This window comes from Melopsittacus undulatus, chromosome 1 (genome assembly GCF_012275295.1).
Source record: "Melopsittacus undulatus isolate bMelUnd1 chromosome 1, bMelUnd1.mat.Z, whole genome shotgun sequence".
NCBI lineage: Eukaryota > Metazoa > Chordata > Aves > Psittaciformes > Psittaculidae > Melopsittacus > Melopsittacus undulatus.
This window is the reverse complement of record NC_047527.1, coordinates 43834212-43861170: the sequence shown is the minus strand read 5'-3', so window position 1 is coordinate 43861170 and position 26959 is coordinate 43834212. Positions and strand designations below refer to the sequence as shown.

The window sequence follows — 26959 nt, the reverse complement described above, 5'->3', positions numbered from 1 at the left end:
CTGCTTGGAAATACCAACCAATGGTGCTCCCTGGCGCTACCATATCATTGCCACTGGTTCATCTAGATGAGAAGATGGTTTAACAAAAATTTCAGTCATTAAATCAGAAAGACTACACCAAAACATTTGGGCTATAGAAGCATCATGGCAGGTGGCTCTGACCCAGAATGTGTTTGCCTCTGTTGTGGAAAAAGTAATCCTCAAGGGAAGAAGTTGAAAAAAAAAGGAATCCTTTAACTCCTAGGGCTACTGCAGGGACAAAGGCTCTTCACTGCTGCTGCTTGAAACCCTGCTGCCAGATCCCTGAAAATAGGCAGCACACAGAGCGGAGATTACCAACAGGAGGGAAACATGACCAGGCTGTATTTGTGCAGGAAGAAGTCTGAGTCCAGGATCTCTCCCCACACCCTTCACAATAAAACACAAGCAAAAGCAAAACAATAATCCTGATATTTGTACAAAAGTGATGAAATCCCCATTCTATGGGGTGTTAATAATCTCCACCAATAGCTCACATCTACATATTATGAAACCAAATCTGTCTGATTCCACGGAAGTCTGGAGTCAGTCAGGGCCTTTGACATAATCCGGCTGCTAAGGTTGTTTTTGAAGGTTTTATTTATCAAAAAGGTATCTTGTAAACATGCAAAGGGACACAGCATGCAGGACTGCTTCTTGGCTGGCACATAGCTGAGCTCCTAAATACCTTGCTGCTCAAACAGTAAATGAACACTTTTCTAGCAAAGTGAGTTTATTACAAATAATTTGGTAGGTGCCATCCAATTGATGAAGCATGTCTTAAGATCTGAAAAAACTTAGACAAATCACAGAAACAAAATAAGATTTTAGAAGAAATACATACAATTCAACTCTTAATTCTCTAATAAATCTTGATTTTATTCAAAGTTCCAAAAAGCAACCTCTACTCTTATCAAGGTTTTTACCCTAAAGATTGCAACTGATGTTGCCAGGGCTTCCATCTCACTATCACATGTTGCAGCCTGACTGCTAACCTTGAGAGACACCATGGCATTCATTTCAGCTGTTGATGGTATTGCTTTATAGTAGACAATGAAAGTCACTGCTGAGCACAACACTAAGTCTCAGGTGAACATGCTGCTCCCATTACCCTTTCCACTGGTATAGACAGTAAAAGGGCACCTCCAGATAATTTGCAGTAGTAGAGCATATTACCCCCAACCATGGAAGGGCAGTATGTCATGACATTTTCTCTCAACATGATTACTTGCAAACAGCCTTGGTTTGGTTTCAGATCCACTATTTTAGCAAGGAAATTATAAAGATGTGATCAAAAATCATCTTATGTTCAGTTTTCTGGCTACACAAAAGGTAAGTACCAAAAGAATATGGGAGAGCAATATACAAAAGATTTCAGGTTTTACCTCATCTTGCTGTGAATTTAGTAGCTGTAGCTTCATGTGTTTCATATATGCCATAGTAATTGGCATATTGTAATCTATCATACTGGTCACCAAAGTTGGAGGTTTTCCATTATCTGCAATAAAAAACATTTATTACGCATTATATGTTAATTGTGGAGACTACTTCAGCCTACTCTGCAGTCAAAGTCACAGTTACGTCTTTTAGTCCTAACTTTGGCATTTTCAATTGATTGTAAGATGTACAGATGGAAGTCTCTGGAAGAAAAATTAAAATCAAGTTCAAACCCTGAAAAGTATGACTACAGCATATGCACCCTATCTATTCCTTATGTTTAAGCCCCCATATAAACATTTCCATTGCAAAATAAATTATTTCCTCCAGATAAAATCATCTTTCTATTGAGGGTGCATATGGTATTATACTCCATCCTTAAGTGAAAGCAGAAGATTCACTGCCTTCCAGCTTAAGTAATGAGATGATCTGACTGATTGAACTGTTCCAGTCTACCAAATTTTTATGAACCCTCACTTAAGCTAGGAAAATATAATATGGGTATTAGGAATGAAATGACTTTACATCCCACTCTTTGACACTAAAACTACCTTTATGATCTGCTCCATCTGGGTTTAAATGCATTCTTTTCTGGCATTCTGAGCAGCTCATTAGAAACCGTGTCACCGCTTCTCTCGGTAGGAAGGCATAGGTCTCCGAAATCTGAAATTAATAACAAAATATAGGTGTTATTATATAAGCTGATTGAACACAATTTAACAGAACTGATCATTAGATTTCCAAATAAGGCATATTATCTTCTAATGCCAGGAAGCATAATGAAAGCATGTTCTGCATACTATGTAGGATTTCAAGAAACACCTATCCAGTCTGCCTGCTTACCATCTAATGGCCAATAACAGTCAATACTGAACAAAATCCCACTTACATCAAAAAGGAGGTTGTTTTCTGTTTACAGGTGGCTTTTTTTCAAATTCCTATCAGTAAAAAGATTCAGCCATAATAGGCATCCCACTGAGGGATGTTTTACAAAAAAGTTGAAAGGAGACCTCTCTTCTTATAACCACTAGCAAAAAAATGAAGTGTTTGGCTTACATGTTCTATTTATTTTTATTGGAACAATACACAGACAGATACAGGACTCAGTATATTAGCAGCAATGACAGCCTCCTTACTATTTTAACTTTGTATTTTAATGTTATGCAAAAATACTCTTGGAAAGCTTGGGATTTTATACTATGGAGTAAATATGTTCTTTTTACTAATAGCTATAGAATTCGGGGATTGCTTGATTTTAAAGACAACTTTACCTGGCAATACCTTGAAATAACAGACTTCCATTGTTTCCTCATTTCAACATTATCATTCCTTCCAACCACCTACTCTCAAGCAGTCACCACAGGTATGGTTTCTTTTCTTTTATGAAAGGGGAAGGAAGGAAGCAATTATTGCTGTTTTTAAAGATTGTCTTCCCTCCACTGCCAAGGATCGTTATATACATTTTGCCTTGCTGAGAAGGACCTAAAGGTTGGTATCAAGCTGAAAATGAGCCAACAGCATACTCTTCAACCACAGATAAAGCACCCCTCATACTGGCTGAATCAAGTGTGTGGCCAGCAGATCAAGAACAGTTATTCCCCCTCTCTACTCAGTTCTGGTAAGACAGCAGCTGGAATAATGTGCCCAGGCTACCCTTTCACAGTTCAAGAAGGCTGTGGAGAAGCAGAGGAGGGCTCTGTGGCCGGCCACCATGGCAGCTGGAACCTAAAGGAAACCTTGGAAAGAAAGGTTGAGGGAGCTGGATTTGTTTCATATAGGTTATGAGGCAGGGAGGGATCAAATTACAGCCCACCACTGTCTGAACAGGAGTTAAAAAACTGTGGAAAAAACTCTTCAGAGGGTATAACCAGGGACAACAGCCACCAACTGCAGCTTGGGACATACAAACTGGACATCAGCAAAAACTTCTTCACTAAGAGGCTAGTGTACTGGAGCAGTTTTCCCAGATGAGTGGAAGAATCTCCAAACTTGGATGTTTTAACAATATTACAAGACAAAGCCATGGATTTTCTGTGATCCATGATATACATTGCATATACACTGAATAGTGCAAGTGTTGTAAGGAATAAAAAAGCCTTTCTTTTTGCAGCTGAGGTGATTGTCTCACAATGGAGATAATATTTAGAGAAATACAAAGTCCCAGCAAGTAAAAGAGTCAACTCGTATCTACTTGTATCCCCTTACTGTAAACCCTACAGTAGGATTTTATTTCCTATCAAGCACCACACTGATGCACGTCTCTGTAGGAAGTGCAGAAGGATGGAGGTGGGGTGTACGAAAGTGTGCATGCAGCAAGGACAAGATAACTTTCTTTAACTGGATGTAATTGGGATGATATACTGTGCAAATCACTCATGCTTCTCACGAGGGTGCTAGGAGGAGGAGGAATGAATGGCCAGTTTTAACTCTCTTACACTCTTCCCCTTGGTGTGTCACCTACTTAACTTACATTTCCTAAAACTCCATGGGCCAAGTTTATCAGTGGCAGCAATTTGAAAAATAGGTAGACTTTAAATTCATGTTCATTGATGTGATGGGAGTCAAGGAAATATATAGAAATGATGCATTATAAAATAAGAATGCAAATTATACCATCCTGCTTGTGGTACTGTTGTTGAGGCTTTATTGTTGTTTACTTATAGAACAGAAATGTTATTCTGGGGAGGAGAAGAGGATTAGTATAAAAGCAAAATTTGTTCTGTGATGAAAACTGGAAAATATTTTCTGTGGACCTGAAGCAATTTATCCGAAAATGAAGACACTAAATGAAGCCACTTATGAATGGGAGATCCTACCCCCAAAAAAAGGCATTTTCATATTTTTCCTGCTTTTATACCACAGAACAGATGCTTATTTACCTTTCTGAATACAAAAAGATTGGTTATACTCGTGCTTTATGGAATCTAAAAAAAACTTAAAACCAGCTAGAATTTAGCATTAAGAAAATTGGTAAGTGCACACACAGAGCAACCTCTCTCTCTTAACATTTAACACATTTAGCACTGTATTGAAATTAATGGAGCTTACCCATGGATTCATTAGTTGCCTGCATTAGATAGGAATGCTCCATTTATTCCAATCAGGCATCTCTGTCAAAATTCCAGTTCTCCTCAAACAAGATGAAAATCCTCCATGGAAAACAAGTAAGCTAAGGCCCAGATTTGATAGGTATGCTCCAGTGACTATATGAGAACTGGGTTTTATAACTAAATCCATCCACATAGCAGATGCTTGTGTCTCCAAACTCCCACTGCAACACAGTTTTAAGGATGCCCTTCCCTAAATAACACCAGTTTTCACCAACTTCCTCCCCTGTTTACTTTGTAAGTTGAATCAATCACTTCCATTTCAAGACTTTAGCCTGTATAAATTGGCATAACATGATAGGCATCCCATTAAAGGAGATATGTAGAGGACATAATCCACAGCTTTTCTTATTCTTGCTGCTCAAATATACACAAAAAGCTCTTTCTAATTTTCAATGCCAGAAAGCTTACAAACAGCACCTCATGTCCCCAGCAGTGCAGATGCCTGTTTGCCTTTCTCATTAAAGAAAGGCACATCTACTTTATAAGATGTAGAGAGCCCCTTGCTCACTGTGGTCATGCTCTGAACCAACTGGCTTAGCACCAGCTATAGCCAGGAAGCACTCTAATCAAATTAGCACAAGGCTGAACACAAAATCCTACATTTCAGCTCTCAGTTGAGTTTACCAGCTTCTGCACAAGGCTGGGCTGATGTCACTCACAGAGTTGGCTTGCATGTGGGTACTTCAGAGCACAATCTGAAGACCTATGACACTTCCTAAGTAACTACACAAAAATACCTTAGACAGTGGTCTGACTCCATCAGGAAAAATTGTTTCTGTCCTCTATGCTCTCTGAAAGAAAGCAATAATGACTCAGTCCTCAATGATGCTATATATTCTCACTGCCTTCAAGCAGCCCTGCTCCTAGCTCTCTTCTCAAGGCTGTTAGCTAACAAAAAAATATAGCCAGACCATCTCATTCAGTGATGTGCTGCAATAAAAGAACATTGTTCTATTGCAATTCCACACCAATAAAAAAAATGCACAGAGTTCTATGTTTTAAGAAAAAAAATAAAGCCAGACAAATGAATTTAAGTGGGGAAAATTGCATTATTTACATCCACACATTGACAATGCAGACCAGCATATTTTGGCATGAATTGCAAGAAACTGCTCATACACATGCCTGTACCAATCAAAGAACAATCAGCGCTGATTTACCAGAATGATAAAATTACTTGGACTGCTTTAAAAACAGAAAAAAGTATATTTGTTTCAAACATGAAGCATTATAAGTATGGGATTCCTTATTCTTAGTAGTGTTTTTCTTGCACATTAGCATGTCTTCTGTTGCTTACAGAATCACAGAATCATAGAACAGTTAGGGTTGAAAACGACCTTAAGATCACCTAGTTCCAACCCCCCTGCCTCACACTGCAGGGATGCTTCACCCTAGACCATATCACACAAGGCTCTGTCCAACCTGGCCTTGAACACTACCAGCATTTACCACTTCTTTGGGCAATCTGTTCCAGTGCCTCTCCACCCTCACGATAAAGAACTTCTTCCTTATATCTAACCTGAAGTTCCCCTGTTTTAGTTTGAAGCTGTTAACACTTGTCCTGTTGCTACAGTCCCTGATGAGAAGTCCGTCTCCAGCATCCTTGTAGGCCCCCTTCAGATATTGGAAGGCTGCTATGTGGTCCTATAGAAACATGTTACCTTATATCTGGCTGTATTCCGTATAACAGACAAATCAGAAAATAAGCAGATTCTAGCAGGCTGCTATTAGGTTTTGTGTAGTAGGTATACCTCTTACAGATGAATGTGGTTTATATTGTAAAGGGAAATAAGTTATATGAAGAAGAAATTAGAGAGATGGAGCATTATTAAGCAAAGTGTGCAAAAATCCTACAGGGTTCGTTTTAGCTTCAGATGTTATAGAATAAGAAGCAAACATTTCCTAAGAACACAGTCACATGCGCACCTACACATACTTAATTTTAACTCTGAACTCAGAAGAAAATTGTCGTCTTCAGTGCTTCAGAGTCAAAACTTTAATGATCATATTTCACAAGTCTATGATATAATAGATTTTGACATATATCAACCCATCCAAAACATTGCCTAAAAACGAAGGCTTCACTGGATCCCATGAAGAGCCCAACTACTACATGACAAGTAATCCAGCACCTGGACATGTAATCTGATTTACACTGGAGCTAAGTGTTGCATGCCCTAGCTGTCTATGACAGCATATTGCATTCCTACTCCATTGTGGAAGGCAGAGAATATGGGCACAGTCTCCTTTACTCTCTCCAGTATTCAGATGATTTAAGTACAGGGTGTTGTGATGATGTAGCTTTCAGAGCTACATTTTTATTTGGAAAATTAAGAAGCTCTAAACTGAAAGGCAGATTTTAGGACACATATGGCAGAGCAGGAAAGACAAGTGTGAGGAGAGGGAGTGAAATTTTGCAAGTGAACCTATTAACCCCTAAAGAATTAACATGGAGAATGTATGTGTAGTCTGGAAGATACAATGTGTCAGAATAGAATTTTTTTCTGTTATTGTTGTGTGTATATTTTTTTAATTAAGGAGGGTAAGGGGGGGAAGATGATCCAAAGAAGTCTTCCAAGAGAAGAGAGAGAGACAGGGAGAGAAACTGAAGATGGTAATCTGTCCTGGGCCCACAGCCATCAAACCAGGTGGCAGAAATCAGTTTCTTGATGACAGGAGGGCAAGCCAGCCAAGGAAAGTCCTCTCCTTTCCTCAGCAAGAGGTCAAAATAGAAGGCTGACATAGGAAAGCAGATATCTTACTGCTGGAAGTTTTAACAAGAGCTTGCTACCCTGCTATACAGAGGAAAATGCTGTTCCTTCTCATGCTAAACTTATTTCACAGCTCCCTTTCTTTCCCTCCCCAAGTAGCAGAAGCCTCTTTTTATGAGGGATGCAATGGGGAACACCTGCTAGTGGGACCACTGCCAGGACACTCAATACTTGCCCTTTGCACAGAAGCAAGAACAAGTCCAGAGAGTAAAAGTGCATGGGGCTTGGCTGTTTTGACGTGCACACAGGCATAGCATGGATGCAAGGATTTAAGTGTGTTAAAATCCTGCACAAAACTTGTATTCTTCTGCTTCCCCAAGGACAAGGTCTGTGTTGGATGGAAACTAGCCAGGTCCCAAACCTGCTTTAGCCCTGTTTGATCAGGAAAGTTGTAATGTTATTAAGATTATGTTATTTCAGAGTGAGACCTGTCAAAAATTTCTCTCCCAAGGAAAACACATTCACTGTGATACTCAGGGGGACTCACAAGCACATTCCTGTTTAGGAGGGGAAAAGTCATGGCATGTTTCAGAATAAGAGGAAGGTTTTTCTTAGGGTGACAGGAAAGAAGGAGGCTACTCAATATCCTGTTCCCAAACCAAGAAACATTTATTACTGCAACAGCTGGATGAAGCATAGGACCCACATCTAATAGACTTCTGTAATGCATCAGATGTTCTATATTTAGGTACTACCTATCTGATCAGAGTCCTGCCTCAAGCTGCTTTCCCTTGACACATCAGTATCTCCCCCATGTTTTACAAGCCTGCTTGTCTTTCAGCTCATCAGCCCAGTGCTCTTTTTTCATTCATGGGTTGGGAGTTTTATTAACTGATCCATTTCTCCTGCTCAGATATAACAAGTCTCAGTCACAACTCAAGTTCACTGGTGTAATGTTTCAAGGCTTTGCACAGCAGCTATACAGGCTCAACAGGCAGATACTAGATCATCCTTCACAGGTAAAAATATTCAATGAATATCCACACAGAATTTAAGATGCTTAAGGTGGCTATGAGACTTACACAAATCATTCTCAGATAAATTATGCACTTAGTTCTGGGAACCTTTGTCCACACATAACATGCACAGGTGACTCACTTACTCTATTGTTCAAATGAATGAAAGTCTAACATCTTAAAGAATATTAAAGAAAATAAAGAAAATAATATCTACTCTGTAATATAGGGCTTGATCACTAAATCAGGCCTAACTGTGCCCATAGCTAGGCCTGAGAGGAGGCACAGCTGTTTTCCATCCTCAGTCTCACCACAGATCATTTCAGTTTCTGGAAAAATGCAATAAGGCTATTTTTTTCCTGGTTTGCACTGAATCACAGAGTTGTCCTAACAGCTTGAGCCTGTTGCATTATGCAGCTGCTGTAGCCACAACTCTTCCCACTTACTCCCACCTCTGATATGCCCCTCAGCACTCGAATTTAAATTTTACTCACAGATGAATAGTTTATATCAAAACATGCAGCTCTACAAAGGCACAGGAAACCCACTATGCACTTGTTGCACACCTTTCCCAGTACAACAGATGGATTCTTTTCCTGAGTACTTCTCGCCTGTGTGTCCCCATCTCCACTTTGACACCACAGTTCTCCTTTCAGGGCGGAATGCCTGCACAAAAATTAGTCCTTTAGGAAAGAAAGTGAAAAGTACTCTCCCTAAGCAATGCAATTCCTGTAGGACACTGTAGTAATGAGTTCTAACAGAGTCACCCCTACAAGGATCCTCCGTACTTCCTATCAACCACTTAACCAGTTCCTTGCACCAGCACATTTCATCACACCTTCTGAGGAGCAGGGCAGAGGACCTCGGGGAAATCCAGGACAAGCGTGGATCTGTCTGGGCATCACTGATTTCCTTGGCACCAGGGAACGTACTCTTTTAACTTCCACACCTCCCTAGTCCCCTGTGCCCCTGCACCCCTGCTTGGGAGTGCAACTGACTTGCCCAAGCCTTATGTCACATATCCTGCCTTTGTGAGGGAACTATCTTCTAGATCAAGGTCTTCAGTGTTTTCGCTGTTTGTAAACTTCCCTGGGAACTGGGGAACTAGGTGAGATTATAAACATCACATTAAGTATGCCTTCAATCTGGTGTACTCCAGACACAATTTAAAGTTCTTGGTTTCATTTTATATATATAAACCAAGCCTTTTTTTTTGTTTTTGCTGGTGTAGATCTACCTACAGTTATGCTGTCAAGAAACACAGCCCATCAATCTTACACAGTATACAAGTTGGGCACTGGAAATGAGCACAAAACCTGACAGTTAAATGGGAAGCTCACTCTTTTTTTGAGCATTTTCAAGGTTACTTTTCCACATCATCCACATGGACTGCCTACAACTCCCTTCTTATTTATTAGTGTGCAAAGAAGAAGATGAGGCCTTATTCTAAACTTAAATATCAAAGCACAGATGCTTTCTTAATTAATCCATAGGGTTTCTGCCAAGAAATCATAAAGTTTTAGTTTGGTACACTGCTGCCCCAATCAAAATATAAAGACCCCCTTCCAATAAGCTGCTCTTTTAGAGCTACCAAGCACCACATCCTATGTATCTTCCTGTACAGCACCACTGTAGGAAGTCCCACAGAAATCAATCAGTTGTAAAAATGCCATTCCTTTCCACATAGTTAACATAAACAAGTCAGTGCAGATTACAGATTTACGGAGTTTGTAAACTGTTCTGAACACACTTTCAGAGAGATACTGATGTATTTTAGCACTCCAGCATCTGGGGTAACTCTTACCAAAAATCAAAATAGACTCTACCTATTCCAAGTTGTTATTCTATATAAATGAACTGGAATTAACTAAGTCACCTTTGACAATTTCATTACCCTTCTAATCATAGAATCATAGAACCACAGAACCATAGAATTACAGAATGGTTTGGGTTGGAAAGGACCTTAAGATCATCTAGTTCCAACCCCCCTGCCTCACACTGCAGGGATGCTTCATCCTAGACCATGTCACCCAAGGTTCTGCCCAACCTGGCCTTGAACACCACCAGGGATAGAGCATTCACAACTTCCTTGGGCAACCCATTCCAGTGCCTCACCACCCTCACAGTAAAGAACTTTTTCCTTATATCCAACCTGAACTTCCCTTGTTCAAATTTGAACCCCTTACCCCTTCTCCTATCATTATGGTCCCTGATGAAGAGTCCCTCCCCAGTATCCTTATAGGTCCCCTTCAGACACTGGAAGGCTGCTATGAGGTCTCCATGCAACCTTCTCTTCTCCAGGCTGAACAGCCCCAACTTGCTCAGGAGGTTTGTACAGGAGGTGCTCCAGCCCCCTGTTCATCCTTGTGACCCTCCTCTGGACCTTCTCCAACAGCTCCATATCCTTCTTACGTTGAGTGGAGCAGGTTCACTATTTAAAATAGAGACTCACTCATATACAAGCAAATTAGTTACTTGAAATCGGTATGTTGCAATTCTTAGGGCTGTGCCATATTTTTTTTAAGAACTACTCAGGTGCTAGAAATCTATGACAATATTTACAAACTTCAGAAATTTGGCAATTTTGCACCAAAATTGTGGTGGGTTTTGCCCATCATTTCTCCATTAAAATGTTTCAGTTATCCAGTCAGAGAGCAGAAGCAATGTGAAGCATGCCAGGAATCACACATAAACAAATAGCAGTTGTAGCATACAGTTTGTGAACCATCCTTCCTGTAAAAATTCTTCACTCAGACTATTTGGTGAATACATATGCATGATAAATACATTCACAGATCTCAAGGATGATTCACTTTTGACATGTGAATAAAAAAATAAGACTAAATTAATCTTGTTCCCAATTCACTTAATAAAATTAAACCCCGCCAAAGTACTTCAGTTTGATTTATAAAGCTTTTAGGGTCTAATGTTCTGTGAGACAGTTACCCAAGATACCACCTCTTTCCTCCTTCAATGCCACAGAGATTGCATGGATTGCTGGAATGGATCGACACACCAGATCATAATTTTTAGTGAAGGCATTTTCATGGGCAGTTCCAGTAAAGAAGCGTGGATTTACCCAGTTACTCTGGTAGAAGCCTGTTTACTTAACCTATTTCTCATGTCAGGATAGAAATCAAGAGTTGATACTAGTTTGTTTTGAACTCTTTTTTCCTTTTTTTAATTTATGGAAATCTTTAAAAATTATATATGTGAATCCTGTCCTTGGGAAACACGGGACTCAATGCCCTTAGCAAACTAATATTCAATGAAATGAATGCACAAAGATCGCTCAATCTGGTAATGACACAGACTTACATCTGGGCATCCTTATCCTCTGTTCATAACAACGTCATAAGCTCAGATATCAATTGCAATAAAAGTTGGCATCAAATGAAACTACAGTGTAGGCTATTAAATTTGAATAGTTCTTTCCCTCGAGGATACACTCGCTGTCTTTCATGCTGTTTGAGATTAAAAAAAACAAGTATCTGACCTAGAATCATGGGATTCTTAAGGTAGTAAATACTTGGCATGTATTTGTGAGATGATGACTTGAAGTACTGCATTTATAGTTGCCCACATTCCTTATACTTGTATATTATTCTACAGTTTGTGACCTATAGCTTTAAACAGCTTACTGAGGTAAAACAAAATAGAAAGTGAAAGGTCAATTAAAGTATTACTTTTCTAATCCTTTCTAAAAGTAAAGACCAAGCATCAAATGGCCGAGGTGACAGATGAAAATTAATTTAGACAGTTCGTGTTTGTTCACCCTGAAATAACACTCCAAGCCTTACAGAAGCACACCCAGATGACTGATGTCTTCATCTATCTATCTTAAGGTCAATACCACTGGGAACAAATTATAAGAAATTTTGCCAAGAGCTTATCCCACAAAAACCATCTGAAATAGCCTATAAATAAAACATGCGTGAAGGGATTCATAGATACATGCTGAAGATTGTTATATACCTGAAAAATACAGTAATGGAAAAATAGCTATTACAGCTAAAATTGAAGATGTGAATATCAGGAACCTGGAGTTCCCCCACATTTTGGTGACCTCTAATGACAAAACACTGACATGACTGCAGGTCGTTTTTAAGGTGAAGAACATTGTATTGAGGACATCAGGTCATCTCAGGGCCCTGTGTACAGCCCCATGCCACCCTCATCCCACTGGGACCATGGGGAGAGGTGCCCCAGATGCCCTGTACCCTGGCCAGGGTTGTGAGATGCGGCCTGGCTGGAAGCCCTTGCCCTGCTGCCCTGGGAGAGATCCCAGTGCCTCAGCAGCTGGAAACAGCTGGGCAGGGGGTCAGGATCAACTATGGAGCACCCAGCACTATCACAGCACTGCGCATGAAAGTTTGGCCATCCAAATCCAGGCAAGCACATACATTTTAAGCACCTTGGGAAAGTGCAGTAAATGTTTCATTAGTTCTCCATCAGAAAAGGAAGTGTTCTATTTGTGCCACTAACCACAAAGCTATTTATAGCTGTTTTAAGGCTGAACTGGTTAGGTCAAGCAACAACATGCAATTAGCAATCTTGGATATAATAATTTCTCTCTCCTCCATCATAAACCAACATGTTTACAGGTGTGAGAGCTGTCTGCAATACTTCTGTCATCGTACCTAGTAGCTTTCCAGTTTTCATACCATTAAACCACTAAGTATAAATAGTCTGCAGCAGTAAACTATAAGGCAAATTCATTCATCTGCTGAAGTACAGCACCTCATTCAGCAAAGCTGGCAATACCTCCTAAGTCTTCTTTAAGACTTCATCAAATTAATAACTATTAACACAGTTATTAGAGAAATTGTCAAACCATCATAGAAAGGATAAATTCTCTGCTTGTACCAATGATAAAATCTCTATTGAAGTCAACATGTTTAGCCCTTATTACACATAAAATGTAATTTCTAAACTGCATGTTTTCATGCATTATTGTAAGATCTCTGAAATAAATTTGAGGGTGAGGGTTACAGTACTAATCCAGCTGGAAACACACAAATCACATGCCATGTGACTAAGTTCAAATAGTTCATGCTTTTAGAACTGATGTCCGTTTTTAGTTGTTTTACTTACTGCTTTATACGTTCTCTTTTGTCCAGCATGTTTTCTGATTTGCTCTCCATTAGGCCCAGTTTCAACATGCATGGAATAGATAATGTCAAAGAAATCTTCTACGACAGCTACCCGCCGTAAAGACAGCTTCTCATCTACACCTACTCCATCCTGAAAAGAAATAAAAAGAGAAAAGTAAGGAGGACAGGAAGAATAGATAAATTATGATAATCAAGGGATGTGTTTTCATTTTTTAGCAGGGAATTAAAGACCCTTCCACTGAGATCTGAAGGTCACCCACCCTGTGAATGACAGAAACAGTATTGTAGGAAAGCCATATGGTCAGAAGGATGATATGGACCCTTTCAAGCACTTCCTTTTGACAAACCAGGCATTTGGCCTCTTGATAGAAGGTGATCTTTCACTCCAGTATTTAAAAAAGAAAACAGAAAGTATTGTGCTTCTTTCCTCAAATGCACAAACAAGATTCAAAGGCAGAAGCAGTCCCAAACACATGGCACAGAAATGCATTATGCAGCTCTTAATAACAATGCAACAGCTCTTTTATTGCCTCATTCCCCTCCCAGTAAATCTGTATCTAGCCTTTCATAAAGGTATTTAATAAAAGGTTTTAATTCACAGGTGACAGAGCTGACTGTAATTATGAATACAAAGGAAGTTGTTACAAACAATTTGCCCCTGCAAAACCTGCTAGAAAATACACTACATGAAGGCATATCACAATATAAAGAAAAGAAAGGGGTGTTTTTAAAATTTATGATTTTTGCACACAGATGTCTGGTTGGAACAAGTAACAGAAAAGTGAGGACACCTACCATCTGATTTTCAAAAGTGATAGTGCTACCGTAGCTAGAGTTCTAAACAGAAACAGACCCCAGTGTCACTGAAATTAATCAGTGTAATTCAGTTCTTGTCTTTTAAATAGGACCATCCAAAGGAGGGATTTTGTTTGTTTGCTTTACAACTGTCTACGGATTCAATTCTAATGAAGGGGCAGGAATTGGGACTTTCTTTTCCCCCAAGCAGGCATCTATCAAGCAGGCTGTATTTTGTAACACAATCTAAGAGTATAAAGAACAAAATAAGAATGACCAATTTACTTGTATTCCAACAAAAGATTTTAATTTAGACGCTTGGAGGCAGCAGTGCCACCTGACCTTCATGTGTATTTTAAGCAATAAGGGCTCTCCAAACTAAACACATTTGATAATGCCATTACTGCTGCTGTAATTCACACCAGAACAAAACTGATTTACATTGATCCTTTTGTGACAAAACACATAGTTATTGCTGCAATGACCAAATAAAGGTAAAAGATGAGAAACTAAGAGTCAATAATTATGTTTGACTCCCAGTTGCTGTCCCTCTGTTCATAACTTCTTGCTAACTCATTCCAATAAGTTTGTTGGATGTGGACAAACATGATTTATTTTTCTCACTGCCCCTCTTTTTATTCCAGCCAACTTACTTTCATTTTTCATAGAGTTAATAGAAATAACCTAAATAATCCAAATTACTCCAAAGAACCCCCCAGGGTGACACACAGGAGCTCTGACACATTCCCAGCAGTAATGGAGAAAATGTCAGTGCATTTGTAGCACAACTTCTTCAGTGTGCAGGACTCCAAATTATATCTAGTTAGGAGGTGTTGATACACTACCAGCCAGACAAGTTTTGTCCTGTCCTGCTCCAGAATGTCCAAACTATTCAGAGAGGTTCCCTACCCAAAGCTACATGGTCCCTTCCATCTGCATAGCACATTGTGCTCTTTATCCCCAAGGGGCAGTTGGACCAGAGCAGAACTCCCACACGTGTGTCATGAGAGGATTGCCACAGTCCTGATAGAAGTGACGGTGTGGAGGATTCAGAGGGGAGGAAGATGAGGAATTTGCAGTGCAGTCTCCACCACAGCTCAAAGCCTAGGAGAGATCAGCTGGGAACAGTTGCTCTGAGAAGGTGGCAAAGATCCTATCCCGTTAAAAGTCTACAATTTCACTAACCAGCTCAAAAAATTCTGTAGCACTGTGACAGGTTCTGGTACCAGCATCATTAAGAATTCACTTGGCATGACCCACCACTACTCCTGCTATTAACAAAAATTGCCTTGGAGGTGGGTCCAACATAAAATCCAGATCTTTGCACCTTTAATCTTTAGAGTAATTCACATGTGAGCTCCATAAGGGGGCCCACCTTCAATCATTATTTTCTCAGCACCCAAATGGCACAGCGGGATCCCTAATGATTTCAAACACTCCTATTATGACGACAGTGTTATCTCACATCACTCTCCAAACACTCAGAAGTTTATAGTGTTGATTAACTGATAAAGATTTAATCGGTTTATTACTAATGAGTTTTGGTTTAGGAAATTTCCTATGGGGGAGCTCTCTTTTTTAATTAAAGAGAAATACATTACAACAATATTAATTTAAAACCTGAGATGTCACCTCAGCAGAGCTGACACATGCAAACATTAGGAATACATTCAGAGAAGAAACTGGAAAATATAACTCGTTTTGCTGCTTTTGGTGGCCATAGTGCAGAACACTCTCTTTTGATGGTCCTCCTACCTCCCTCTCCAAACACTGATACCCAAAGTCAGGTAGGCATGATGTTGGTGTGCTCTTGAAGCTGTATTTCTCCATCCAGCTGAATAAAACCATAAACATTGATACTACTTCTAAAAATGCAAGGCAGAAAAATCTGTACAGCCTCCGTCATGCCTCCTAATTGAAGCACCAGGAAATCAATACAAACTTTCCGAATCCTGTCAGTCAATAAGGGTAGGGGGGAAAAATGGTTTACACAGACTGCAAACTGGTTTTGGGGAAGACAGTACTATTATTTAACATCAATGCTTGTAACTTCATCACAACTTTATCTGATGGTGCCTGGACATGACTAGGACAAGCTTTGTTCTGTTTGGTGCTGCATAAGGCAGTAAGGTAGACCTCGTTTCAGAAAGCCTGCAGTGCTGCAGAAGGTGCTGAGTTGCTGTGAGTAAGCTGTTCAGCCCATCTGGCAACTTACAGGGCTGTGCAGAGATGTAAGCCTTAGCTGCAGAAGCAACACACCAGCTGAGTAATGTGAATAAGGTAGCTACACACTGAGACTTTTAATATCCCAGTACTGACATCCTAATAAGTAAAAGCTGGGCATATGATACAACCTCAAATCTCCATTTAAATCATAAAGTCTTTGAAGTGGACACAGTTGTATCAAGCTTTCCTGCCATATGCCATTACACTACACTTTTATCCTGAAATTGCTATTTGATAAAGGCATTAACAAAGCAGCTCTCCTTTATAAGCTGGCTTTGGGTAAAAATTTTCACAGTGCCTAAGGGGACAGTTTTTTTAGCCTCAACTAAGGCTAAAAAGAGACAAATGAGGGAATACATGATAATGCTATTCAGATGTCTGAAAGGCTATGAAACGTCCACAAGGGACAGGACAAGTTATAGGCTTAAACCACAGCATGGGAGATTTACATTAGACATTAGGAAAAACTTAGTATTCATGTGGATAGTGAAGTACATTAACAGTTTGCCTGGGGAGGCTGTGGGATGTATGTCACAGGAGGATTTTGAGACCAGTTAGGCAAATATCTGTCAGGAATAGTTTCAGTAAATCCTGTCTTGGACAGCCTAGATATTAACTGAGTTCCTTCTTGATAACTCTAGGACTGAGAAGCTTAAATGCCACTTTCAAAGTGACTCGGGCACTAACAACTCTGGAATAGCAAGGAGGATATTTATAAATCACTAAGGTATTTTTAGGACTTTAATTCATCATGGCAAGAGTCCAAGCCTCATGTTCAAAAATGACTTAGAAATGGAAGTCTCACTGAATGTTTCACTTCAAAAACTGGACCTCCACTCTTAAATCTTCTAGACCAAGCTTCCTGCTGCTCATTTCAGCCATCGTTGAGATATGCCCCCACCCTAAACCAGTTGTCACTCATCCTCTCTGGCCAGCAGAATGATAGGCACTGCCAAAACACAATTCATCCTTACAGCTGCTGGAATGGGTTCAATCTCTGCCAGTGAGCAGTTACTTAATTTCACCCTTTGCATTGCAGAGTGTCCTGTGTACTCTTGGTTTTACATTTATTCAGACATCTTCCTATGTTCTTAGAATACAAATAAATCAATGCTTCCTTTCAGACCTACAGATTCAATTTGAACTCTGAGATTAAGGTCGGTTGTTAGTTTTTAGATATCTACAAAAAAAAACCTAAATAAATTTCTGGACACAAGTGATTTCTTAAGAGAGTTCTGCACCTCTCAAAAAGGCCTAAGGGTCCCTTTGAACATGGATGAGGAGAGAGTCTCTTGCATCGAAGTGGAATCTACAGGGCTAGTGTGAGTAAAGGAGGGAAAGAAGTTTGCCAGTGAAGGGAACAGATAAAAGTCTTAGTCAAGACAGTGAAAAGATCTATTAAATAAAAGGCTGTCATTTTTATAGTTACTTTGTAGAGAAGAAAAAAATTTAATATAAGCCTTTAAAATTAAAGCCACTGAAACAAAAGTGCTTGCAATTCCTTGCTTGAGGATACCTGCATCATCTCCTGTTGAAATTTCTTGGGGAAAACAGGTCTCATAAAACAGCTTCTTGCTTCATGAATGAACATAACTATCAGCATATTTACAGTGTTTGAAGAATAGTCCTATAAACACATGATAGACTGAAATATAAAATAAAAGTAAAGGCTTGGTTGGTGGTTTTATGGAAAATGTAATATATATAAAATCCTTTGCTGTAAAAGCTTCAAAGCCACAAAACATTAGGAGTAGATGGAAATAACAATCAACCTAAATATTTCATTACATTACATAAATCACATACAAATGTAAGAGTGCTTCTAATGAAAAAATATGAAGCATAACTTTTTTTTTTGTACAACCAGTTCAAACAACAGTAGAGTTAAAGCACATTTGTGTCACCACACCTTTGCTGACTAGTGTCACCTACTGCAGTCTTGAAGAGGCAATTCCCCCGGATAGGAAGCCAAGTCTTTTGCTGACTGAAACATTATGCTCTGAATGAACAGAACATTTTGCACATAAACCCCCACTTTGTTAGTTTATACCTCGTGAGCTCCTAACGTGACTGCATGTAGGTGTTTTACTCCATTTGAATTCAACATAGGAAAATTATGTATAGTAACTGCTAGGAGGAAGCAATGGTAATTTATACATAACTTGAGCTTTCTATACCTGTCTGCAGAAATAAGTCAAAATCAATGATCAGATCAAAAATCTGATTATACACTATTTCCATTATCTGCCTGCTCAGTAACTGTAAAAATATTAATATTCAAAAAAGAGGGATGACCATTTCAGAGTGTCTCTTACTCCCATGGAAATGAGCAAATCTAGCTTCATCAGCGCACCAATTTGAATTCCCAGGTTATCAGTACATCCATTTGAATAACAAACTCATTCCTGTCAATGCAGCATAAATCCAAATCCAAAACAGATCAAAAGCTATTAGTGTTTGATAGCTACTATTAAGCAGCCTAAAAATATATAAATTGATCTTTTCTATCCAATTCCTAATGGAAAGTGTCTGTAACAGTAAAAGGGATATTTATTATTTGAAATTTATAGTTTCTGTTCCTCATTATGTGTTTGTACAGCAAATCTCATATTTTACCAGCAGATGGAGACAGGAAAAATCAGAGTTATATCAAGGCGGATACCTTAATATACACACACCAGAACCATTTCCAACTAAGTCCTCTCTCTGGAACATTTAGAACAATAAATCCTACAAGGACTAAACCAGTAATTTAGGATATGGCAGCAACAAGTCTAACCAATTGCGGAAATATATCATGAAAATAAAGTGAATAAAGTGAAGTAAAATGGCAAATCAATATGTCATTTGAGATAGGAGACTAAAACTAAGCAACAAAGTTTGGGGATGTTAGGAAAGCTGTAGGTGAGAAAAAGTCCTCTTCCTTGATAGAGGAGTCCAAGAGACCTAATAAACAGCTAGAGAGGCCAAATCAGTACGGAGCAGAAGTCCCTTTCTTCTTCGTCTCTTGGACCAGTCCAGATGTTGGAAAAGCACCAAAGCCAAATCTCTGTACATAAACAATAATGGTGAATGCTGAGCGCCATTATAAGAATAAAAAATCCTACCCAAAAGGACAATCCTACTGAGTCCTTCCAGATGAGGTAACTATCTGTTGTGAATCTAGCTCTATTAAATTAAGATCTAGCAATTGGCCAGAATGGGTTGTGAAATCCAGCTTGTCAAACTGCAAAGAGAAGGTCTGTCACCTTTCCTTTAAGTGTAGTAAAATGGGACAGAAGGTTATTTCATGACAGACAAGGTATCTTCAAAGGTATCTTCAGAGGCTACTTTAGCATGAACAGGATAATAACCTGGCCAGTGTTCCTCTGACATAAATATTTAAAGCTCTTTCCATACTGGAGAAGGCCAGAAACTTTTCTTTTTCATCTTTCTTTAGAAGTGTGGATGACTGACTCTTGTGTCTCCTACTGAAACTAAACTTGGGCATGGGAAGCAAGAGGTAATTTCAAAAAGCTGCCTTAAGACCAACTGCACTCAGAGCCCTGAAGGAATGGCAGAGAAGACCCCATTTTGGAATAGAGGACAGGTAGAGCCCTGGTTACAGTTTACTCATCATAGTTAACAGTTACTTCTTAACTGAGGCCTGAATGCTCTTTCTCCTCAGCACACTAAAACCTATATTTTTCCTTAAGTGTTTAAACATTTTTATAACCATTATGAACAACAATGGTCACCAGACAGGTCACATTTTATTATTTGTGAAGTCTGTTGCTGTAAGCTAATCAAACACCATAAGCTGTATCTCCTTGTGTAAATGGGGCACCAAAGGAGCACCAAGTCTGTAGAGCAAACCAGTTGACACCAAGGAGATGATTCCACAGCATATTTATTTCAGGCTAGCTCTAACCTGATCCCCTGCACTAGACACCCACTTCTGGTTACAACCCAGTAAGTCCATGCCTGGAACAAATACTACTTTTCTTTCACTGAAAGAAATCTGGTTCATGCACTGAAAAAAACACTGCAATGTGAAATGAAGCACAGCGATCACGGTCAGGAGCTTTGTTGCAAAGGCACGCTCATTCTTCAAACTTAAATGCCACTGAGGATGTAGCCGTAGCTTCCTTAGTAAGACAATGAGATGGGAATTTTCACGCATGCACACTGCAGTGAGCATTACCCAAACCAATGAGGAATATGCTCAGGGACACACATGGGCCTGGTATGACTGGGAACAGCAGAAAGAAACTAACAAAAACCTCTTCTTACATGGAGACCACATTTGCCACATTACTCCCTCTACCTGCCTCTCCCTCCAGCAATTACCTGCCTCCTCAGCCTGTTAAAACAATAGGCAATGCTTCTGTCATTAGATGCAGTCTGACTACACCTCGCCTTTTTTCCTTTTCTTTATTTTTTGATAAAGAATGCAAATTCATGCTGTACGCTGTCTACAAAGTACGTTGAGTTGGCATATTTAACACAGGAAAAATTAACCCAGGCATTAAATGCATCATATTCAGTGAAGAGTGTGGGACAATTCCAATCGAACCAAAGCTAGAACTGGACAGAGAGAACCACAGCTAGAACTGGACAGAGAGAGAGGAAGAGCACATATAACACCTGTAAGGAGATGGCAGTTCACATGTCAAAGGTGAACAATTTTGGTCAATTTCTAACAAGAACAGCAAAAAAAATAATTTAGCAAACTGCATGTTTTTATTAAATTGAACTTAACTATAATTTATCAAATAATTCATAATCTTAAAAAATAATCTCTAAAATAATTTCTGATCTTAGACCATTTCAAAACATTTTGTTCAGAAGTCTGTATTCTAAAAGAAGCAATAACTATTCCTGTAACCGTGTTCCCTGAAGGATGCTGCCTCTTTTCTAGTGGGTTAGTTTTCTATTAGAAACAATGAAGTTTTGACTTTGCAGTCTATTTTTTGTTTTTAAGCACACACGACAGTTCTGGATATTTCCAACAGATTTCAATCACCCACTTCAAACTCCAGTAAGTAGCTAAGAGCTAATAAGCCCAGGTACGATATTAAGGATAACTGAAGAGGGAAGGAGTGCAACTGCCAAATTTAACTGAAGTTTTGTTTAAGCTCACATTCATGATCAAAGTTTTAATGTGTTTACTCCTTCTTGGTGACTCATTAGATGATTCATCTAGGTATGGGGAACTTCTAGGAGACTTCTGTAATTGTGTGAATTCTAAGAAAATGCAGCTTTAAAGCTTAAATAACTGTCAAGAACTTCAAGCTTAACCATGAAAAAGGATGAAAGTGTGTGAAAATTTATCCCATTAAAGTGAAGTTATTCTTTTACTGAAGTAAAACTGAACATAGAGGTAAGTATTAGGATAGCTACAAAATAGGATTTCTCCTAACTGAGAAACACCAACAAAATTTCAAAGAAGTGATTCTGAGGCTGGTGGTAATCTTTCTGTGTACAGATCTCTTCAGTTGCTCAAAAACCTGTAAATACACCACAAAGCTAAGCCAAAAAATAGAAGGATGACAACTCAGTGAAGCACAAGTGACCACTGAGCGTAGAAATACTGAAATGATATTTCCCTTAAACACTTCATGTTTTTCTACTCGCCATGCATTTTATCAGATAATTGTATCTGCCAACCTGTAAACAGTTACTGCAAAGGTTTGTCAGAGATTACAATGCCAAGCTAACTGCTTAGCTGGGGAACTGCCTTTTAGGTCTCACAGGTAATCTGGAAGGGTCAGCTACTCATGGTGACTACTTCGAAGGGAAGGGACTTCAGCTCCTCACTGACAGTTCAGCACTCAGAAACTTTGCTTCTGAAAGTTCCTAGCAATGAGGATACCTACAAAACTCAGGTTTACTTTCATCTTAATACAAACAGCTCTCTGTATCAGTACAGTAATCTGGTGAGCATGAAAACATTTGTTTTTCACAAATCAGGTTACCAAGACAAAACTTTTGACTGTAGAAGCTTTTAAAATGAACGGTATGACTCCTAGGGCAGTCCTGTTTAGTATGTTTTGGCTTTGTTTCTAAGTTTTAATATCTGGTATTGTCATCAGTTCAGCAAAAAGAAATGGACAAGCTGCTAACTAGATGTTAACCCTTAATATTCCTGTCATGTTCCAAAAAATTAACAATTACATAAAGTGTGCTATACTTTACAGGTATTCAAGCACTAGGGGAATGCAATGTAGATCTATAATGCCACCTTTTTTCAGACTGATGAAATGCAACTACTGTACACCAAAAGTAACGCAAGACTAAACTGAAGCTTAAATAATGAGAACTCAGCACCCCAAAGTGCTGCCTGAGAAATGTATGTTTTAAATTTATATTCCAAATGCTCACAAGGCTTTGATGCAAGGGTGATTTCAGAGGGAGCTTTACCAATAAATGACATGATACACATGTGCCAAGAGTCACATACTGCAGTTGGGTGCTAAGAGGATACCACACTGTAGCTCAGCACACCTCAGTGACAGAACTTCTAAACAAATAATAAATTGCTTCAAAATCTTAATTAATTGGTAAAATACTTCAGAAAGTCAGGGGAACAGGATGGATCAGCAGACTGCTAATGGGACATAGTGGCTTTGTGTCTAGAGCTCTTGGTGCCACTCCAGCAAAGGCTTTTGTCCCTTAAAGATGCTTACTCCTTCCACCTGCTGCCTACTGCAAGGAATAGCCCTGGGGTGGAAGGGAGATGAAGTGAGTGACCTAATCCCTCCCATCGATGTTTCTGCAACAGCTGTTCACTTGCTTATACAAAATGAATTCACAGTCTCAGCACAGTTCCCAGAGGACAGCTGTCTCTGTCACCAAAACCACTGCTACTACAGGCCATTAGGTGCCATTAATTGGTAACCTCATTAGCAACATCAGTAAAGACACTGGGGATCCGATTTTAAGCTGCACTGGCGCTGTACAGGCAGCTTATGGTAGGGACAGATGAGAAAATATCAGTGGCTTTGCATCACCCACACAAAAACTTGGTACTGTTATAGCCAGGGCACTGGTTCAGCAGCCTTGTTTGAAAAACTATCCCCAGCTCCAGTGCCAAAGGAGGCAGGAGTCTTCAGGGTACCCCATGCTCCATTCATGGCCTGGTTCTCCAACAACATCACCAACGTACCTCCCACACTGGAAGAAAGCTGTTGCAGGGAGCAAAGAGGTACTTCCCAGACTAAATATTCCTAGCGTATACACTAAGAGACTCTAATGGAGGTCCCTCTAGATTTCTGCAAGGACAAACAGACAGGAATGACAAAGGGGGTCGCTGTAACTGCACAGGTAACGTTACCTGAGGAACGAGATACAGCCCACTGGTGACTAAGTGGTCCTATCGGTACAAAACTGGATGCACAGGTCTCTGCCCTGCACAGTGACTTCTGCCTGCAGGTGGTTTTAGCAGTAGTGGCGTTACAGCCCTGATGAGTAGGAACTGTAGGGGAAATTATGGTCTGTTTCTGATGAAGTAACACAGTACCTAGCAAAATCAGGCAAAACATTGCATACACAATCTACCCACTAGTTCTGAAACAGATGTCATGAAGTAAATGTCCCATGAGATACTGGCAATAAGTTTTCAGTGTAGCCAGAAAATGCCATGAACCAAACATCTAAACGTGTGTTTCAGAAAAATTCATTACGAAGGGTGCAGAAGTTATCCTTCCAAAAATACACACACACAAACAAAAAAGTTTTTTGATTTTATGTCAGACCTTGAATGAACCTTAAAGTATCAGCAGATTAAATTAGTAAATAAAGAATATTGGAGTTTTGTATTATATTTGTTAATATTCATATAACCATTCCATAAGTCTATGAGCACTTGTGTGCATGTGCACAGACCAGGTTTTACAAAATGAAATTACCTCAGCAGCACCACAGCCCTTTTCTCTCATGGGTAACCTAGGCAAGAACACGTGCTAGATGCAAAAAGCTGTGTTTCTGTCAGGAAGCACTGTGGCAGATAGTCAGATCATTTACACCATTTTTTCTAACTCATTTTCTTCTTCCTCCCTTCCGCAACCATAAACAAAGTCCACAGCATGAAGAGGCCAATCCAAGTTTTGAAAAACACTGCTCAACCATATGTTCAGTCCTGACCAGAGCGATACTTAGGAGGCTGACATCTGCAGATGGAGAGTTCATACCACCATACAGTACAAACATGCTGCTACTGTACACTGAAGTCAGTTTTAGCCAGACTTTACATAGGAGAAACTTTCAATGCTGAGCTACAGTTTCACCTTGCCAATTACTATTTGCTAAAGTAATGCAATTAAAATATATATCTAAAAAGAATCAAAAAGGAAAATGGTGGCAGTGACTGAAAGAGGAAGCCTTTCTGAATCCTTTGGGTAATCTCCTTTAGAAGGAATATTCCTCTGTATCAATTAAACTAAAGCTGCTTGTGTGACAGAAAACACTTGTCAATGTTACACATGGCAAACCTTCATAAAAGCCCACCAAACTCTTATTTGGCCAACAGGGTTATGCACTAAAAGAATACAACCATCTAAAACAGTCTCTTGAACTTCTTTAAAAACCCAGTAAACTCAGTTTTCCTCTGAATAAACTCTATCAACCTTTCCTTCAATAAGCACTATAAGTATGTAAGTCTTTCTTGCCTTACTTAATGCCCTTCTGAAAGCAGTGAGAATACTCTGCTTAAATGCCTGTGGGAGTAATAGTGGTTCTTCTTACATAAGAAGCAAAACACAATGCATTTTCACAGCTACCTTTTACTTTTTCTCCCCTTTGCTCCTCTCTCAGTCCATCTGCAGCTTTTCATGCTGTCCAAACACTTTTTTCAGGGCTTAAATAGATTTATGGTTAGCAATTTCCACAGGGACTGTGAGCACGTTCTCTCTCAGGCATGCTCAGGCACCACTACTCATCTGAGGGCTGGGAATCAGTATCTTTTTCTGTACTGCCACTGGCAGTGAAAGCCAGCGGGTTCACAATTATTGTGACCTTCATTCAGATCTTTACTGCGTAGCAGTCCTCTTTCTTGAACAAGATATGTCTTTATTAATTTCCTCATAAATGTTTTGCAGTCTCATCTAACATGCACATGTAGCACTGATTATAAAACAGAACAGTAACGGGAATTATTTTCCTTTATTACGTTGCTCTGAAACTAAAACAGATACAGATGTCTGGACTGTAAAGTTAGAGTTGCAGTTATGTGAATTTTATTCAGGACATTTCCTGCATCAAATCTGGACCATGCCCTAAACAGTAAACAGTTCAAAACAATGGTGATTACAAATTACAACACAGCAAATGCTGTTTTATCAGGTGAATTTGTCTTCCTAGTTTTTATAAATACCAGCTTCTTAATTTTTTTTAGTGAAGATGAAAAGTACATCCCAGTTCTGATCAGTAATGATGCTGTCCACTATCCCTTCTCTTAGCACAATTAAAGGGACAGTCAAATAATAAAGGAAAACTTATTTCCTCAACAGTACTGCAAAAATAGGTGCTTTGAATAAGTAGGCAACCAGATTTACCAAACACTTGATGCATGATAAGAGACAGGAAATTAGGGTATTTGCAAGTTGAAGACTCACTATTAATCAGCTGTTTGCAGGTCTATGCCTTAATCTAGGCATGCCCATAAATTTACTACCATACAGTATTGCTTTGCATGCTAATGTTAATATACTTAAAGCACAGTTGATGAAAGAAAAGGAAAGATGCAGATGAAATAGTCTGCTCTCTATAATTAAAGTTCATGATTATTCTTTCATATATGCAACAGTTAATATGCAAACTATACAAATCTTTGTAATTATTAGTACAATCCTGTGCTCAAAACATGAACCAAGCACTATATTAACATGTTTTTCTTTGAGTATGTATCCTTACTTGCACTTGCTCGCTTTATATAAAAAGAAAAAAGTTTTAAATTTCTCAGCTGTTTAGTAAAACAGGAAGAAAAGCTGTAACACAGCATTAGAATTTAATTATGTATGAAACGGACAATAATGACTATATTATTCATCAGGTTTACCAGAATTTGGTGTTCTGTCTCCCAAAATCTGAGTTTAAACTGCTGTGTTCAAACTGTAGCAAAACCATAAGTCATCGATATGAAATGACCTGCTCATTTTTTCGCTCCTCTGTTTACACTGGCCGTAGTAAGGTAACAGGACACAGCACCCAGATGTCTTCAGTAATAATAATGACACTAATGTTTCCCTTCCTGTCACTACGTATCCATGCTGTGTGCAGCTTGACTGATGGCTATGGCCAGCCAACCCAGAGCCAGTTGTAATTCACAGTTATGTGCATTACACACTTGCAGTGTGCTGCAGGATCTCTTGAGATGAGTAGCACTATACAAAATCAGGAACATTACAGATGAAAGGAAAAACAAAGGTCATTTAGCCCATCCCCTGACAGAAAAGGGACTGCCTTCTGTGGCTTATGATGTACTTTCTTTTGTCTGGTCTTAAATGACTCTCCTGAGGTAGCTATCATTGCTGCCTCTGAGAGACCATTTTACA

General features: G+C 39.2%; 1 protein-coding gene across 5 annotated transcripts in view; it reads right to left on the bottom strand.

Moving 5' to 3' along the window:
• NOL4 (nucleolar protein 4) overlaps nt 1-26959 on the bottom strand; it is a 192827-nt gene that overhangs the window by 145012 nt on the left and 20856 nt on the right. For 4 of the 5 annotated variants that reach the window (XM_031052881.2, XM_005153542.2, XM_005153543.2 and 1 more), the window contains exons 2-4: nt 13387-13536; nt 2007-2118; nt 1404-1516 (exon numbers count right to left, since the gene is read on the bottom strand). In XM_031052881.2, the coding sequence (XP_030908741.1) occupies nt 1404-1516; nt 2007-2118; nt 13387-13536 (375 nt within the window). The remainder of the gene's footprint in view (nt 1-1403; nt 1517-2006; nt 2119-13386; nt 13537-26959) is intronic. The other variant, XM_005153545.2, reaches the window with a different exon arrangement.